This window comes from Opisthocomus hoazin, chromosome 11, assembly GCF_030867145.1.
Source record: "Opisthocomus hoazin isolate bOpiHoa1 chromosome 11, bOpiHoa1.hap1, whole genome shotgun sequence".
Classification (NCBI taxonomy): domain Eukaryota; kingdom Metazoa; phylum Chordata; class Aves; order Opisthocomiformes; family Opisthocomidae; genus Opisthocomus; species Opisthocomus hoazin.
The window spans coordinates 9,956,585-9,975,181 of NC_134424.1; the positions used below are offsets into that span (position 1 = coordinate 9,956,585).

The 18,597-nt window shown below is 38.5% G+C and overlaps 1 protein-coding gene across 9 annotated transcripts in view; it reads left to right on the forward strand.

Annotated features, from left to right (window-relative positions):
* Positions 1-18,597, forward strand: part of FHIT (fragile histidine triad diadenosine triphosphatase) — a 631,319-nt gene that overhangs the window by 478,577 nt on the left and 134,145 nt on the right. For 8 of the 9 annotated variants that reach the window (XM_075432963.1, XM_075432960.1, XM_075432966.1 and 5 more), the window contains 2 exons: positions 2,618-2,763; positions 3,598-3,627. In XM_075432963.1, coding sequence (XP_075289078.1) covers positions 2,618-2,763; positions 3,598-3,627 — 176 coding nt within the window. The remainder of the gene's footprint in view (positions 1-2,617; positions 2,764-3,597; positions 3,628-18,597) is intronic. The other variant, XM_075432967.1, reaches the window with a different exon arrangement.

Here is an 18,597-nt window from a genome sequence, read left to right on the forward strand (position 1 = left end):
CCCACTGGCAAATGCTATCTAAGCAGAGAAGACAGATAAAGTGTGGAGGAGGAGAGAGAGAGGTACAGAGACGATGTGCCCAAATGACAGAGTGGATTAGTGACAGAATTAAGAAGAGAAAACAGATGTCCTGTCTCGGTCACAGCTCACACTGCACTCTCTTCTCCCTCTGCTATGTGCTGTGGAAACAAAAGCTCTCACAAGCAGCATTTAGCCCATGATTTTCACAATGCATCACAGTGACAAGTAGTACAGTGTTAATATAAGGCTGCAGAAACCATGATTAATGCAAAAATTCATACTTGTGTCTGTGGCCCTAAGCTAGGTAGAGAACAAACAATTGCTGGTGAAGCGTGTGTGAGTTTGAGAGGGCGAGAAACTGCTGGGAAAAAATTCTAAAGGAGGAAAGAAGACTTGTCTTAATGTAAGCAGCAGTTTTGCTAGAGGTAAGTGAGGGGAAATTCTTCATTTATAAATGGTTGGTTGACCCATGATAATAAAGCAGTGCTGCAGAAGAAGGATAATTATCTACTTAAGTATCAGATACCCTAAGGGTAAAAGCTTCCCTTCTCTCCTTTTGAAAAATGAATTCAGATTAAACGAATGTCCCTTTTCCTGTTTTACTGTTGACATGGACTTCCTTTTTATAAGTAAAATTAATTAGTTTTTCTATTCCTTTATTCCTGGTATGGAAATCAGGTCTGCCAAGCAAGTTTGCAGCTCTTCCCTTGGGCCCTAAGTTCAGCCAATAGCATCCTTGATGGAGGTGCTTTGTACAGTGTGCTGGGAAGGCATAAATAAATTACAGGAGCTTTATTATGCCCAGTAGCTTGCCAAGAGGCACAGCATTTTAGAACTAAAACCCCACAAAGCTGGACTTCTTGTCCCTGTCCAGGATTGGTTTATTTCCAATACCTGCTTGCTAAATACCTATTTTTCCTTTCTTAAATTTTAATACTGTAAGTTATAACAAGAGAAAAAGAGAATAGTGGTGGCATAGCTGATGCTGTACTAAAAAAAAAACGAGGGACAGATTTTCAAAGCAGATTAACACCCGCAGCTGGGGCCAGTCTTCTCCTGTTCTATTGGGAGCTGCTAGCTGTGTAGCTTGCTTGAAAAATCTGCTCCCACTTTAGTAAATATTGATTACAATCTTGTCTGGCCTCATCTGGACTCTGAAAAATGATCAAAACTTGCCCCTACTTCTTTACCTCCAGAATACCTCTGTTTTTCCCTCCAATCAGAATTATAAATGTGACTCCTGTGATAAAGTTGGTGAATATAAACGTGTTGTATCTGTATTTATGGAAATAAATTATATTCTGCATGTATTAATCCTTCGTTATTTCAAACATCTCATGCCGTTCTTGAAAATCAAGTTCATGTGACCTTTGTGTGAACCTGTTAACTGCAGAGCACCTCCCAGTTACATTTCGTGGAGTACAGAGAATATTCCTGAATGCCTGCAGGCTTCAAGAGGCAGTAAAAGTAAAAATGACCATAATACAATAGCATGGTACTTAATTTTCTTCAAATAGTCCTTTGAACACTTGTTTTAATACTGAAAAAATAAGAAGTTTATAATTTTCATAGCCTTTGGTCATGAAAGTTCAAGTGATGTTAAAGGTGATTTTAAGGTCTTTATTCTGCAAACACAATACTGTAAGTCAGAAAAAAAATCCTGTCTGCAGGGAGTTGAAATAATAATGAAGTCCCAAGTGCTTGCTTGTTGGATTTACACAACTGAAGCTCTGCTAAGAATTCTGGACCCTATTAATAATGTTACAAAATTAACTTTCAAGTGAGGAATCATAGCAATTATTAATTTCTGTGAACACAGCAGATCAGGTGACTGTGAATAGCACCTGTATACTGCCATTGTTTACTTTATAACTTCGTTTCACTAACTCATGAAGTGCAGCCACGAAGGTAGAATAAAGTCAAAGTATATTTGCAGTGTTGTGAACACCGTGCTTAAAAGGGGATAGTCTTAATTATCTTAAAGTATTTTTGAAAACATAGAACAATTATAACAGGTGAGCATTCCTTGTGAGTGGTAATTAATGTGATGTAGAAATAAGTGATCTGCTATTATCAGCATAGTATCAGCATTTCTCATGTTTAGGTACCTAAAATTAGAGGTGTAAGATCAAGGTTTTAAACACTATGTACCACATGGGGAAAATCATTGTAAAACTTCTGTCTCAGATCACACATCCAAACCCATCTTAAATTCCTTTGGCGTTCCCCCCTTTTTAATTGCAGAAGGAAATGTCTGACTTTCAGAGGTGTTAAATAGGAGCATCTCTCTATCAAAATGGTAACTTCGGGTCTGTGAGTATTTTTCTTTCCTTTAGATGTCTCAGTAGTAATGTATGGGCCTTATATTAGTCATTTTTGCCCATATCTGAGGGGTCTGAGGAAACTTCTTCAGAACAAAGCATCATACGATTCCCTGTGTTTAACCTTATTTTAGTTGCTCTTGCTGTAGTCCTTGGAGAGGAGGACTTTAGACAATTCGGAAGTGATCAGAAGTAGGTTACAGGCTGGGGATTGAGGCACTTGCCCATCAGGACGACTCAGACCTGCATTTGTGCCTTGACAATACCACCTCCAGATGTCCTTGTTTGTCCTCTACGGCCAGTGGAGCGTTTCCGTGACTTGTGTCCTGAGGAAGTGGCCGATTTATTTCGTACGGTGCAAAGGGTTGGCAATGTGGTGGAGAAACACTTCTGCGGCACCTCGCTCACCATTTCAATTCAGGTTTGTAAACCAGTCAACTAAAAAGGGTTTAATGGTTTGTTTTATCAAGCTTTCAACCTACTTCCCTAATCCAATGACAAAAGGACATTCAAACTTCAAGGGGCAATAAATGCAAAATAATAACCAAAAAAAAAAAAAGCACGATAACTGCACTGCAGTCTGCCAGGTTTGCCACTGAAAAAAACCTAAGAGGCAAACCAGCAGAACCCAAATGCAGTGCTTGCTTGTGAGTACTTGCTTGAGCAAATACTTTTCCTTCAAAGAAGTGTTTGAAGAGTTGATCTAGAGAAGGCAGCCACGTCTCTCTGTTCAGTAGGTAACTGACTGCTTGTGATGGAAACAGGTAATTCCTGCTCACAGCTATTTATATGGAGGCAGAGAGATGTAGCCATGTAAATATGTTATCAGTTCTGACCTTTCAGTTATTTCAACTGGGTATTTTTATACCAAAAAAGAGCTCTGTTCGAAGCAAATCAGGAGACTAAGCCCATTTCATTAGAATAAGAATTTAAGCAACCATTTTGATTAAATTCTCACTTATGCATCTGATTTTATATTCACAAGGACCAGAAATCTATTCCTAGCTATTAAAAAATAAGATGTGAAAGAATTAAAAATAACAACTGTCATTTTTGTGGTCTAAGATACAGTTTCTCACTTTGCCATGGCCTGATATGGAAAGGTGCCTTGTCCAAAAACTTTGTATTCCCCAGGAAAATATGCTGAATTAACATACGATGAAATTGGACATAAATGATTATTGAGTAAGATTTCTGAATGCCTGTGTGATCCTTACTAGTTCCTCTAACCTGAGACTTCTCCCTTTTCTTATAGGATGGCCCTGAAGCTGGACAAACAGTGAAGGTGAGTGCTTATTGTGCAGAATACAGATTAAGAGACAATTAGAAGAACTAATATAAGATCAAAGCTAGTCATCTGCAGACCATTGCTGTATTGTTATTTTATACTTGAGATCAAAAAATCCCAAGTGTACAATAGTTGTAAATACTTTTTATTGAAATAGCACAGGATAATGTTTGCAGGTTTTCTTTCTAGAAAAAAGTTTCAATCATGAAAATATCTTTTCTAAGCTGCTGGGTGTATTTATGCAAGGAAAGCCTTAGAAAAGAGGCATTTGTTAAAGTTTTTTGGTTTTTTTCATGGAGAAAATATTGCCCTTCCATTCATAATCTCTTTGTTTGTGTTTTTATTGCCTAATGAATTGTAGCTAATTATAGGAACAGTTAAACTGAACCACATTATGAAAATATACCTTTTGTCTATGCTTTCTCTCTACATATTCATATCACATTCTTGTTACTGAAGTTCAAATGTAATGGAGCCAGTGAAGCTTAAAAACAGATTTTAAGTGTACTTCTGAAAAAAAGGCAGGGGGGTGGAGGGGAAGAGAAGGATTTATGATTATACTCTCCACTTGAGTAATAACATAGATAACATCCAAGATGGCTCTCCAGCCATGTTTCACTGCCTCGTAATGCAAATGCAAATGTATGTGTAGTTAGATTATATGCCTGAACATTAGATAAAGGCTATTTTTTACATTTGGAATCAAAGGAAAGTCAAATATGGTCATGGGTTAGCACTTTGTAAAATCAAATTAGATGTCTCAAGCTGTTTGGGTTGATTAAGATAACTGTAACAACCAAACGATGGCTTATAGAAACATTTTACTTCTTTCCAATTTGCTGTATTGACCTTATTTTTCCTATACTTTTTGTTGCCTGCTTTGAATATTTAGCAGAGAGGAAATAGGGAGAGAGAAGAAATCAGAAAATCCCCAAGCTTTGGGAAGCTGAGGAGTGATGGAGGAATGTGGTAAAATTTACTTCAGTACTGTGACAAAAGAGATTCCTCGGCTCGTGACTTAGAGTGCACTGGGTGGGTTTCACTGGGAATGCCTGTTGGTAGGTGAAAGTCTCAGTTTAAATAGTTTCTGAAGTAAATTTTGTCACTAATAACAACATGTTTTAACAATGAGATGACAGGATTTCTTTTAATATCTTGGACAAATGTTTTTTTCTGTGTAAAGAAAAGGTTTATAGGGAAGCTTATACTAAAATGTGAGAAAAATTGCTAGTATGAATGAGCAAAACTAGATGTAAAAATTCTCATCTTCTGTAATTGTGAACAGTAACAAATGCTTATCTAGGCCTTAAAAAGGCAAGAAATTCCATATCATTTTATATTCATACTCGAGACAAAGAGCATCACCTGTTAATCTATCCGATACATTGCAAAATGGTAGCCACCTTTCATGCTTCTTTCTCACACTTTTAATAAGCAATGAGATGAAAATGACCTGCTCTTACAGCTGTGAACCCCGAGACTCTGTAATAAAGAGTCTGTACTCATAAATCAGAGGTTAGCAGTTTGTGTTTCTCTATTTTTCTGCATCACTGGGCAACACTGTAATTTATCATCATCACTTTGGGATGTTTATCATCCAAAAATGCCAACAACTATTTTCTTCATAGAACTTACAGCTTTCAAAACTTGAATTGGAGAAGAAATTACTGTGATCATAATCTTCAAAGTGAACGATGGGGTGGATGCATAAATAGCTGGTTCCATTTAAACTGTTTTAAATCAGAAAGTTTGAAAAACCACCTAAGTGATCTACAAATAATTTATGAACCTTAAATTCAATGTGTCCTGTGTTTCTGTATGTGTTTTTATTCATGTATGAGAATGTGTAATAATCCAGTCTTCCTCTAAGGGAACTTGTAGTTTAAATTCCTGGTACAGACTAAACATTGGAAAAACATTCTAATAGTAAGAATACCAAAGCATCACAATAAATATCCAGGGGAGTTTGTGGAGTCTCTGTTTCAACAGGGTAGGCAAGCGTATGTCAGGAGCTAATTAGGTGTAACTGATCTTGCCTTGAATGGGTTCATATACCAGATGGCTTCAGGAGTCCTTTCCATTTGTATTTTGTATAATTCTGTATACCTGTATAAATATAGGCTACTGTATGTGCTACGTAGGAAAAGAATTATAGGAATCGAGGGAACCATACTGTCTGTTAAACTGGTCAGTGCAAAGCTTAACTACAAAATGGGAAGAGCTATCAGCCTAGCTGAAGATGAAAACTGAGATATTTTATCTGAAAAAGATTAGGAAATTCTCTTTCTTTGTCAACAAGAATGAATGGTAATCCATGTCCAAGAAAAATCTTGGACCTCAGTTTCAGTATGAGTCTCAGGTCTTTCTTTGCTATGGAGATGCCAAAAATTATGTGTGTAATGCATGCACCAGGTTTAAAGGAGATTACCATTTCACTGTGATTTTGGATAGCAATCAATGATAAGATTGTCTGCCAATGTTACATGTTCATTATGCTGGTGTGAAGCCTGCTGGCCTGTGCAGGTTTCAGTCACATGTCAGGATACTCCAGTGGTGCCCTTTGAACAAAAAACTTCCTAGTTACCTAACAGGAACGTATTTATACTCTAACATGTAGCTCCATTATTGCTGTACTCTGTTCCTTGGGGATACTGTCCTCCTTTGAATCTAAGCTAGCAGAGCCTGCAGGATGGTGTTCTAGGGAAGCTTATGGTCCTTTCAAATTCCCCCATTATTGCAGTCTGGGTGTTTGCACTGAATGGGTCTTTGGAAGAAATTATACTTATACCTGACCTTCATCTCACCAATACTTTGGAAGTGTAGATGGGTCTTTTCCTACCATTTAGCAACTGGAAATACACATTTGCCGAGGAATTCTGAATCATGTCCCAGGTCTCAAACCATAAAATAATAAATATATTGCTTCATAATCTTTTTCATAGCTGTCTACAGATTGTGCCTGTTCCAGCCCTATCACCTGTTTATGTCCTTCTCCAAAGGTGGTCAAGACTTGCAGACTTTGTGTTTTATTGTAAGAAATTCTTGCACCACCTTACAACAGAGAATCTGAGCATCTAAGCAGCGTGTCATCAAGCATAACCATCTTCCAGCATTAAAGACATTTTGAATACTCATTTCTTCTTGCTTGAGAATGGAAGGAAATTGTGTTTAGGTCATCTCTTAAAGAATATTTATCTCTGCAATTTTGCGCTCAGTTTTTCTTAGAGAACACAAAATCCATGGTGTTCTTGTGCCAGGAAAGGAGGGTGAACTTCATGCCGGTTCTGTTTGAGAATGCCTTAAATATCCAGGCAATTTCATGGATCAGGGAAATCAGCTCTGCATCCTAATGCAGGGCTCTTATTGCGATGTCAAGTGAGTGATGTTTCAAGATTTCCCCAGTATATTTTATAGCCTTCTTTTCAACTTCAAGTCAGCAAATGCTCTAGCTGCCTTGGTGGATGTATAGCATAGTGTAGAATAAACTCTCAGGTTTACCTTTTATGTGAGATGCAATCACAAGAAACCGCATGTGCTCTGTACTCCGTAAAGGCTAAACAAATCAAACTGGCAGGAGTATGATGCAACTAATTTATCTGTAGAGACAAGATAATATTGCACAGCAAGTGTCCATTGCACAAACATATATGAGCACATACTCTATTTTGCAGCAGTGTCGAAGTCTCCAGCATCTCAGCACCTCCACTGTTATCCATGAGTAAGTGCCTGTTTGCCAATTACAGGTTCACCTAAATAAATGAGAAAGTGAGGCTGATGGTGGCAGTGTGGGTATATGTGCAGAAATTTATTTTGTATGTCACACATTCCACTAATTATTTTACACTGAGAAAATTGTCTCACCATTATTTTTTGATGTACATGTTTTTCTTTCCCAGATGTTTTTTTAATGCTGTGTTAAATCAATCCACCTGGCTTGCATTCTTTAGAAATCTTAACCTGAAGTGTGGAGTCTAGGGTTTATTAAAGCCCACAGCAGACCGCTCTTTCATGCTATTTGTCTACTTATCTCTGGACCTGAAGTACTGGACTTCAGGTTTGAGTCTTTAAATTTAATCAGATCACATTGTAGACTGATTGCATCAGAAGGATTAAATTCACTAACTGCAATACTTTTGATGCCTCAGCCTGCTTTCCCTGCAGACAGGCAGATGTGAGTCCTTGTTTAATGGAGTGTTGGAAACCACCTTTTGCTCTCTTAAAAGAACAAAAAAAACCCGGCATTTTAGAAATGCAAAGATTTTCTGAACAAATATAAAAATACAAGTAGAAAAAACATGAAAGAAAGAAACAAGTTTTTGAAAAACAGATTGTACTGAAACATGTGACCAAATGGTTTGTTTGCTTTACTCTTAAGAACCATGATTCTCTTGAAAGCTTGTGGGATGTTCAAAAATGATTTGATGGAGTACAGCCATCTCTTTGAATTGCTTTGAGAACCACACTAATAGTATTTGGTTGGAGAATATGTAATATTGCGGATAGGTAATTGGTACAGCAAATTCAGTAGTCTCAGGGCTGGTATGTCTGTTTTGAGCTCATAATGTTCTTGCTATTTCAGTACTATACTTAGATTGAGGTGGGTTTTGGTGGGATGTTAGTGGTGTATATTTTCGAAGCTATGATTACACTGCCCCTTACAGAGATGGGGAAGCAGCTGGGGCATCCAGATAGTTTTCCCCTCTGCACTTAAAGCCGTTTTCTGATCACTCTAAATAATAATTCTTGCCCTTTCTTTCAAGGCCCTTTTCAAAATCTGCCTTGTGTTGTCTAATTCTCCTTTCAGTCCCTTGGCCAGACCTGTGTTTTCTATGGTGTAATTAATGACTATAGCTCTAGACTCCCAATTTCCTCTTTGCTTTGTCAGGTCCTTAGTCTTGTTCATTACATGTAACATTTAGTTTTTGATTGGACTATAAGCTTTCCAGGAAAAGCATCATGTTACTTTTTGTTTGCCATGCTTATAGTCCAAAGAGGCACTGGTGGATCTGTAAATCCTCCCTTAATACAAATAATAACGTGCAGGACCTAGAATGAAAATCGTTCTTAAGACCCCCCTTGCTTTGTACGGATCAGTTCCTGTACTTAAAAAATGGTAACAGTTGACAAAAGTAAGAGATGTCTGTGTCCAGTATACACCCCTGTAAATTTATAGTTTTTTTGAAGACTGAAGGAGATGAAAGAAAATTGGGAATGTGGAAACAGCCTAGTGATTGATGGACATGATACCATCCTAGCTGAGAATACCAAAGGCTCCAAGGCATTGATAAATTGAAATGATGACCTGTATAATGAAGTCTGATCTAGAAATATTGGGTTGTGAAGTTCCCTGAAGGGATGGGGACAGAAATTTTTGAAAGATTCTCTTTAGCAGTGAATTACGATGGTTCTGAATCTGGATGATTTTGAATTTCCAGTAGTGAATGTCATGACATGCTGTACTGCTGACTTGTAAAGTAGTATCATTCTCTGTCACTGGACCAACACAGCATAGTCTGTCTAGACTAGAATGTAAAGGAAAAACAAACAAAAAAACCAACACACAAAACAAACCAGGATTAAAAATGTGCAACTATAAATGAGGAAAGTAAAAGAAATTTCAAAAGATATAAGTTGAAGAATGGTAATGAGAAGGAAGATTTTACTGTGCCATGATAGCAAGTCTATTCTTCTTTCCTGCCATTTGGATTTCTTAGAGGAATATTCTGTTTAGGTAGTTTAATTCCAAAAATACGCCCAGAGCTAGTCAGAGTTATTGACGCTGTCTAAATTAAACTATAACAAGCAAGTAAGTGGGCTCAAATGCTTGTTTAAATTGCCATACTGTACAGATATTAAAAGTCCTGCAGATCTGTTGGCCAGATCCAGCATCTAGCTCTTCCCTTGCTAGGCATGATCCCCTTCTGCAGCAGACCTGCAGAGTGCTGGCCGCTGGATTTTGTTCTCCCAAAGGTCAATGGGTGAGAGCTGAACTGCGGGTAATGCGCGCAGACCTGCAAAGGTAATTGCACGTGCGTAACATGAAGGCGCTGTGCACTTTCAGGAATGTCCGTGGGAGCATGGATGGGCCTGTCTCAGTCCCCAGCAGCCACATCACACGTCAGTAGAGCCCCGCAAGCCCGGGGAGAGGCGGGTGCTGCGGGTGGCTGTGCCTGCAGCTGGTCCAAGCGGAAAGTGAACAGTCATGCCGTTGAAGCCCTGCACGTGTTGGGACACTGCTTCATGCTGCCCACAGTGACCTGACTGATTACTGCAGGGAAGGGTTAAGCACTACCAGGGCTCCCCACACTCTGCCCTTCCTTGCAGCTCCTGCTTTGACAAAAGCATTTTAAATATACTTTTTTTTTTCCTGGTATGTGTTCCGGTATTTACAATTTTCATGACAGAAGAATCTTGAACAAATCAGTCATTCAGAAGGGTTTATATAGGAGGCTGAAAGCTCTTCAATTATTTTTCCTTTATTTTTCTTTTTTTCTATAAACAGAGTTACATTTCAAAATGAGAAAGTAGTTCTAGCAGAAAGGTGGAAAAGTTTTCCTCTGAAAATATTATAATGGGGTATTTTGTCAACAAAACCTTTTTCTTTATGAAAACAAAACCTCTTTAGGAAATGCTTACTGTTTTACTGAATTGGCATTTTGTGATCCAAAAAAACCAATGTGAGGAGAGGTGTTGAGAAATCCATGAATTGCTCTACATACTGCTCTTCATTTGCCCCACAATGACTGAGATTAGCATCAAAAATCCTATGTTTTAATTAGAAAGTATCTTTTGCTTCTTTGTTCCCATGTTACAGCAACATGTTTTGCATTTAAATCATTCTCTGTCTCAGAGTATGTACAATCAATCAAATGCCCTTCTTGACTACAGGTCCTGCAAATACCTTATTGTACTGTAAATGCAAAACCTCTAGAAATCCCAGACAATGCATGAAGTCTAAAATCATTAATAGCACAGTCAAGGCTGGCTGATTAATTTTTGTGTGGTTAGTGTATGAATTTCTTTCCAAGCTCCACCTCATCGATAATACTTTTTCTCAAGCCCATATCTTATAAACCTCTTCATTTAACAGGGAATGCTTGCTTTCTTTTTTTCTTTCTTTTGTTACAAAACATTGCTTTCAACTAGAATGTAAGTCACCAAGAAATGTGCAAAAGCATTCCTATTTAATTCAGATGTGTAACTTGATGCTGTGCTGTGTTTTGTAGTAGGTGAAAATTGTTTATTAAGCAAGTGTTGCAAGGCTAGATTTCAGTTTAATAGGTTTCTGACTAACTCTTTCTAAAATCTAATATAATGCTATATAACATAATATTGTGTGCCAGTGCTCTGGCCTCATGTGATTTTGCACATTTGTCTTTGCATTCTTACCTACCAGGTACTGCTTTTGCTTTCTCCAAAGATCCACCATAAAAATTATTCCTATGCTGACTACAGATTGGAAGGGATGTCAAAGGGTCAGACTAATTTTCTTCATGCCAACGTGTGCCTTCTATAAGCAGGCATTTACCTGCACTTAAACTGTTTTGTGGTTGAGTTTATCGGGTGTTCTTGCCCAAAGGCATTTTCAGTTGACTGATCTGTGTTAAACTTCAGTGCCTCAGCTGTCTGGCTGGATGCTGTGACATCAGGAGTCTCTTAGGGAAGGGCAGAATCACAGTGCTTTGCTTGTGCTAGTGACCCAGTTTCAGCCAGACAGAGGGAACCCACTTATTAGAGTCCTGGCTGCCTTATCAATGCAATAATAAAGAAAATGTTGTCTCCATTTTTTTTTCCGCTTAAAGTCACCTCCCCTTCTGAAAATGAAAAAGTCCACTTAAAGCTGTCCCTGCAGCTCCCCAGAGAGCCTGCATAGCTTGACTGAGTTTGTTGCTTAAAAATGTCAGTGGGGAAATAGTGTATGTAATGTTTTTACATGTGATAGCAAGGGAATGGAGGCCTTTCCTCGCGCTGTGTTCCTTTACTACATGAGAGGGCAGGTGATTACGCTGTCCCATAACCTATAGAAATGTTAAGCACATCTGAAATACAAGTACATCTGATCTAGTCCATGCATTTTTAGTCTGTGCTGGCAGCACTGTGTTAGCCCATGCAGGACTTTCTTTCAGAGAAAGAAAAGCCTGTGCTTGAAATGATTTAGAAATGGAAAACTAAGGTTAAAATAATAGAATAAAACTTGCTCAGCAAGCTCCAGACAGGATGACAGGGTGAAGAGTATATAATATTTTTACTGTTTTTTTAAAAAAAAAAAAAAAAAGTAAAACATTCTGGATACTGCAGTACGTTTTTTATATCATGCTTGTTGCAAGCCAGGCTGGCCAAGCTAAGAGCTTCTGCAAAATAAAGCAAAACTCTACAAGGCAGTTATCTCCACGAGTGGTGTTTTTCAGAGGTCTATGGCTCCACACTGCTGTTTTCTGTTTTACTGTTTCAGTGACAGCTATTGAGCAATGCTCTGCTGCTTGCACTGTGGTGCTTTTTTAGACAAGTGAGGTGTAGCACTCCCTGAAGAGCAGGAGAAACACTCTAAACCCCTTCCCTTTTGCAGAAATCTGAACGCTGATGTCTCCAGGTGGGTTGCACACACATACATGTACCAAATGTTGAGAGATGTGTCTTTAAAAAGAGTAAGGAATAATCACGAAACAAAGCCTGATTCTTACTTAAATGTAGGCAGTTGCCTGGTACGATCAGGTTGGTCGGTTTATCCTCTTCTCAGTTTTGGATCACATAAAAGAAATTGCCATGTAAGGATGCAGTTCAGCACAACTGCCAGGCCTTTTCTGGAGAGAAATTCCCTGCTTGACTAGTAGATAAGTTGCCAGTCAGGATAAAGATTTGTTTAGATAAGCTATTCTGTGTCTGAATTAGCTGCTGCTGCTCATGATTTTCTTTTAATACGTAAACACTCTGCAGCCCCTTGGTTTTGAAGGAAAAAAACCAACTTGCAACTTCTAAATATTGAATACTGTAAATAAAAGCATTTCCGGGTATTTTAAAATTTTGTGCATTAATGTTTAAGATTTCTAGGAATTATACTACAATTGGCATAAATTAGGGAAAACCAAATGAATCTTTTAACAATTATACTCTCCCCTTAACTGAGATTACAGACAGAAAATTTGAGGAGAGCTTAGATTCCCTACTTTAACACATTTACCTACTTTGGAGATAAACTGTTCACGTTCAGAGAGGAGAATTCACCTGTAATAATTAGCCAGCTGAGTAAAATTCATCCTGAAACTTTCTTTTTTACCATTAGGTCTCCACTCACTTTTTTCTTTTCCATCACAGACTGCCTTTTTCTGGAGTCTGAGATGCCTCAATTCTTCCCAGGAGTTCTCAGTTCCTTGCTAGGTGCAGCAGACTGGGAATTCAATTTTACCAACAAAATTGTTGCGGCAAGAGTGATTTAAAGAACAGCCAAGTCATTATTCCTGTTTTGAGCAGCTGAAGAGGCTGGGGTTGATAATAGCTCCGTCCTTTAGAGGCAGCACAGTCATGCGGCACTGCCCTGCTCTGACTGTGCCAGGAGAGCTCACCTGTATCTGTGACATTTTGTTGTTCCCCGAGTTTTACATCTGCACCATGTCTTGCTTCTGTTCCGAGCTTTTCTCTCTCCCATCCCTTCTCCCATGACCTGGGGCTTTGCTTTGTGCAGGGTGCGAACGGATCCTTCGCTGTGGCAGTCCCAGGGAGAATGGACAGCATGCCCAAGTGGAAAACCCTAAGCAACTAGTTTGTTTTTCATTATGAATGAAACTCCTTAAGGTTACATCTACAGGGACAGGTGCAAACAGGCTGGATTTGTTAGCACGGGCTTGGGAATGACATATGCAGTCAGAACAAATCTGTTTCTGCCTGTACCCCTATGCAAGGACTGATGCTAAATTTGGTGTGTTCGTGCACGTGTGTCCTCTAAATAACTCCTGCCCAGTAGCACTTCATAGCAAGGCTCTGCAGCCTGCAGCAGGGGAAATCTGTACCCCGTGCTAAAGGCAGAAGATTGGAAAGACATCCTGTGTTTGTTAAGATTGCTCAGGTTTTTTGAAGGAGAAAAATGGTTTCTCCTTTAGTAATCTCCTAGCTTATTACCTCTGAAAAATCAAACCATTTTCTTTTCTCTTTCATTTATACTTTTTGTGAGTTACCTTCTTCATTGCTACCATGAAAATCTTCATTTCATGTTGTCTGCCTGGCATCACTGGTCCAAATTCTCTCTGTGAGAGGCTGAAAGCAAATAAACTAGACCAGAGGAAAGTGCTCATGTGAATGATTGTCTTGACCTTGCATGTAAAGATGTTAAAACCTGAAATGCTGAATTCCTCTATCTGATTCCATGAATGTTGAGTTTCTCTGTCTGATTTCAAGTCTAGTTTTTAGTGTTTGAAGTAAAGATAATGCCCAGAGGTAGCACTCTATTTTTCTTCTTTTTTCCTTCTTTTTTTTTTTATGGATCTGTGAATAAGCTTTGTTAGTTCTCCATTCAGAAGACATAGAAAATACAAAAATACTGTGGTGTTTTCCTACCTGGCCTTCCAGCACACCTCAGCTGGAGTGGAGGTATCATTAGGTGGTGGTCGGTCTGCCCAGACTGATGTGTGGATCAGTTCACACCATGTTTAATGGATGCTTTTTTCTGCAGATAAGTCATCTCTGAACTCAAGAAAAAACATTCTTTCAATTGTGGCTTTTTGGTGAGGCCACCCTGAGTTACATTTAGAGTTATGATTTAGCAGAATATGAATCTGTATCCTGTCTTCGATTCTCTGAGTCCCATGTAAGTAGAACAGCCTCGGTGTCTGGGGCTAGATTGTTCTCGCACATAAATGGTTCTGTTCACTTGTGAAAACAGGTGGACTAAATCAACGGGTCTTTTGCCGTTTCTATACAAACGTTTTTGACCCTACTTGTGTAAGCAACTCTTTGATTTCATTTAGTTTGTTGTTTAAATTTACAATTATTAGTCATATGTGTAAACATAGTAGTTCCAAATGCAAAATAGTGTTTTGAGAAAATAAGCTATGAAATACAATTTGATATAGTGTTTTTATTTTTTTCTTTCAATATCTTCCACTTCACTGGAAGAAGTTCACTGTTTATAGTACCTACCAAGTAAAAAAAAAAAAAAAAAGAAAAAAAGGAAAAAACCCCAGAATTTATTAGGTTCTAATAAACTTCTCTCAGTGCACATACATTTAGTATCTTTCATTAACATTAGTGAGAATTATGTATGCATCCTGGGGAGAATAGACACTGTTGTTTTATTTCTGTTCCTTGTTTTCAGTATTAAATCTTGTCCTGGAGTCAGTTCTATAGGGCATACATGCATTCCTGCTGCTCAATTATTTGTTCTACTTAACATATACAGTCTGAGCACCTCCTTTTGCATAGTGAAGGTAGAAAGTTCATAAATTAAAAAAAGTCCGACATAGTTTGTGGACACACATAAAAACATTGGATATGCAAATTAATTAATAGATTGCTATCGATTACCAGTAAGGCCTAATTAAATAATAAATTTCCCACACACAATTACTTATTTCATGTTACTAAATGATCAAATCCATAACTAGTTTGGAAGCTGAGGCTCTTAGAATTAAATGAGGTGCTCAAGAGAGCAAAGTTGTGTTTTGGAGCAACAGAGACAGAGGCAGGGCCTAGTTACATGGATTTATGATTTAATTTTCTATGTAATCTAATTTAGTCTAACTATTGAGTTCATGAAAAAAATGAACTTTGATTAGATTTTGTTGACAAAAATAAATGCGAAATATAGGATAGTTTATTCATTATCTGTAGCATATTGAGGGAAGTGACTCATGGATATTTCTGTACATAAAGGGGCCTTTTTTCCCCGTTTCGTATGCTTTTAGCGGTGTTCCACAGCAGTCATGCTCCGGGCCCCATCCAGGTGTAGTACATTACAAAGATCCAAAATCTAGAGGATACAAAACTCATTTCTGTGGGAGACTTAATTCATTTCATTTAAGTAACAGCTTCATCATTCCTCATTTCTGAGTTAGACATCAATATTTCATAGAGAGCGTTAAGTAAGTGAAGGTCCCAGGAAGAAGGTGTGTTGGAGAAGGGAAGTAAGCAAATAAAGCCCTTCGGTTTTTCATACTTTCACTTAATGGGGAGTTTTAAGAGCAGATTGTGAGAGCAGGAAATGAGTCGTTCAGTTACTTCCCTTCTGCATGACAAATGCTGCGTGCCAAAACGGTGCTGTCCCGGGCGAAGAAACTCCTTGGGTGTAATTCCTCAGCACAGCGCCGTGCCACAGCGATGCCCTGACGGCATCTGTGGCTCAGGTGTTGCCTACCTGGTTGGCTCTGTAATTAACAGCAGATTGCAGGACAAGCAATGGCATCTTGTTCATTAGTGGTTAGGGCTGTGTTTTGCTTGCATTTGCTGGGCTTGCCTGGGAGCAGATTGAAGCAGGGAGACAGAGTGCTTGTTCGGTTGTAGAAACTGCTGAGCCTACCTGAGCAGTAGCCTGCACATCTGTATGGACCTGGGCATGCGTTTTAGTTGCCGTTGTGCTGCAGAACACGCTGTCTCTGAGCTAGCTCACTCCAGCTAGGCTAGCGGTAGGATTTAGTAGAGCATATAGCCTTGGGCAGAGCACTGTTCTAGGTTGGCTTTACTTGATGGAGTATCTTTGTGCGATGCCCTGAAGACTTATGCTTGCAGTTACAAATCCTGGCCTTCACTTGCCTGAGGCCAAGCTGCTGCTTTTGTGATGTGAAGCCAGCCAAGTGCTTGCTCCCCTGGCTGTGATGACTGCATGCCAGTGGGTGCTGTTCACTGGCAGCATGTGCAGTAACGGCCCTGGCAGAGAGAATTGTCCAAGCAATGACCGCTTGGAGATACATGGCTTCACTCAGAACTCTCTGAGCTCAGCACAGAGATTCAGCACACTGGGGACTTTGAACCAGTCCTACATTAGAAGAGCCGTGGTTGTCCTTTCTTGAGAATTGGAAGGGTTTCCTTTACTTGTTCCTTACATAAAATGCATGGACTCATTTTTTTAAAGCCCTGCGCCATTTCTTTCCATTTTCTGATCATTAATATGTTGAATTTCCGTATAAATTTTTCTAAGAGTTTGCTGAACACCTGGATATATAAGCAAAAAAGTTGTTCTGTAGTTGCCTGCCTGGTTGACTCTGTAATTAGCAGCAGATTGCAATGAATGACATCCTGTTCCTTAACGGTTAGAGTTGTGTTTTGCTTACATTATGTTGAGTTGACCTCAGCAGGTCCAGGCTGGCAAACAGATGTCAGCTCTGTTCAGCAGAATATCTGCTGGTCACTCCAGTAAAACAGGACATGTGTGTATAGAAGTGAAAGGCAGAATATTTGCAGTAGCTGTTTAGTGGAACTTGCAAATAAATTTCAACAGGCAGGCAAAGACAGGTTGCAAACCCTTTTGGGAAATGATAAATTGCTTTTAAATGTTATAATTATCCCATGGCATTCAGGACTGAAATTAACTAAATTTTGCTGAATGCTTAAAAAATAATGGGGAGAGGAAATACGATTTAATAAATTAGCCACAGAGTAAGTGAAAAAATGAGAACACAACAAAAAATTAATGTTTATTTTTTACCAGTATGTAACAGGCTTTGTTAAAAAATGTCTGAAAGCGAAGAGTTTGTTAGACAAATTATAATTTTAATTGCAGACGTAATTGATTATACTCAGCATGCTCATTAGGTTAAGGGAGAATATGAGTCGACTCTCAAGGTCATTACAGTAATAGATATTGTAGGCATGTAATTTGTGATAAGCTGGTTCGTGAACATCAAATTGCTCATTCATGGCAGTGTGTCTGGCACTTTTACTCCCCAAACACCTCTTTGTCCAATTTATTTAACACCCGTTAATATTTCAGGGTCAAATTTACTACAGGAGGCATCAAGCAGTGAATTTTCAACCTCCAAATTATTACACCACTTCACCCTTTTTGTGCCTCAAAGACAGAGCCTGCATTACTAAAAATTAGTGGTCTGGCACTAAGCAGAGTACATCACAAATAGAAATACTCACCCACAGAGACAAGCTAGCATTTCTCATGGAAAACGGCTGTTCCCTTCCCTCCCCAATGGCAGTCATACTTTGGAGTAGGATGCCAAAAGAGGTGTTCTTTTTAAAAAATGCACTAATTAATCAGACTTTGTTTTCATATTTTTCCTCCGAAGAACATGCAATAATAGTGTTCCATTAACTCTTTCAGTTTTATTTCATTTCAAGACTTTGACAGAAAGTCATTAATATTAACTGTCTCTTTGGCTGACAATCAATTAGAATGTCACTTATCAGTTCTTGCAACCAGATAAAATAGAAACAACCACTTACAATATATATCAACTGTAAGTAACAACTGTACTTGACTTTGATATAATGATTTATATTCTTAGGTCTCAGAGAATGAATCACTGGCCTAATTACTGAAATGCAAATAGTTGAAGTCACTTGTCCAGGGCCAGGCAACAGCACAAGGGTGGCACTGGGAACTGAAGTCAGGCATCCTGAGCTGCAGGTCAACTTATTTTCTACCTTCTCTCTACAGTCATTCCATCTTAACGCAGGATCAGACTGTTCTGATTTATTAATCAGTACTGTCACGTTATGTAACATTGCAGAGTGGTGGCTGATGTAAGACAATCAAAGTCATTCCCATTAGACTGAGAAGTTTGATTCAGTCTGCTGTGTAAGGGAAAAATGTAGCTTTTCATTCAAGTATCTTTGTCTGTATTGTAGGAATCAAGGATTTGGGGTTTTGTTTTGGATTTGCTTTTTTGTTTTTTAATAAATAAATAACATGGCTCTCAGAGCAGCATAGCTTTCCTGTATAATGATTTCATTATTTGCAAGATGTTATTTTCACTTGAAATGACATAGTCCATAATTATCTATTGCTTATTGTTGAAGAATGCAAAAGAT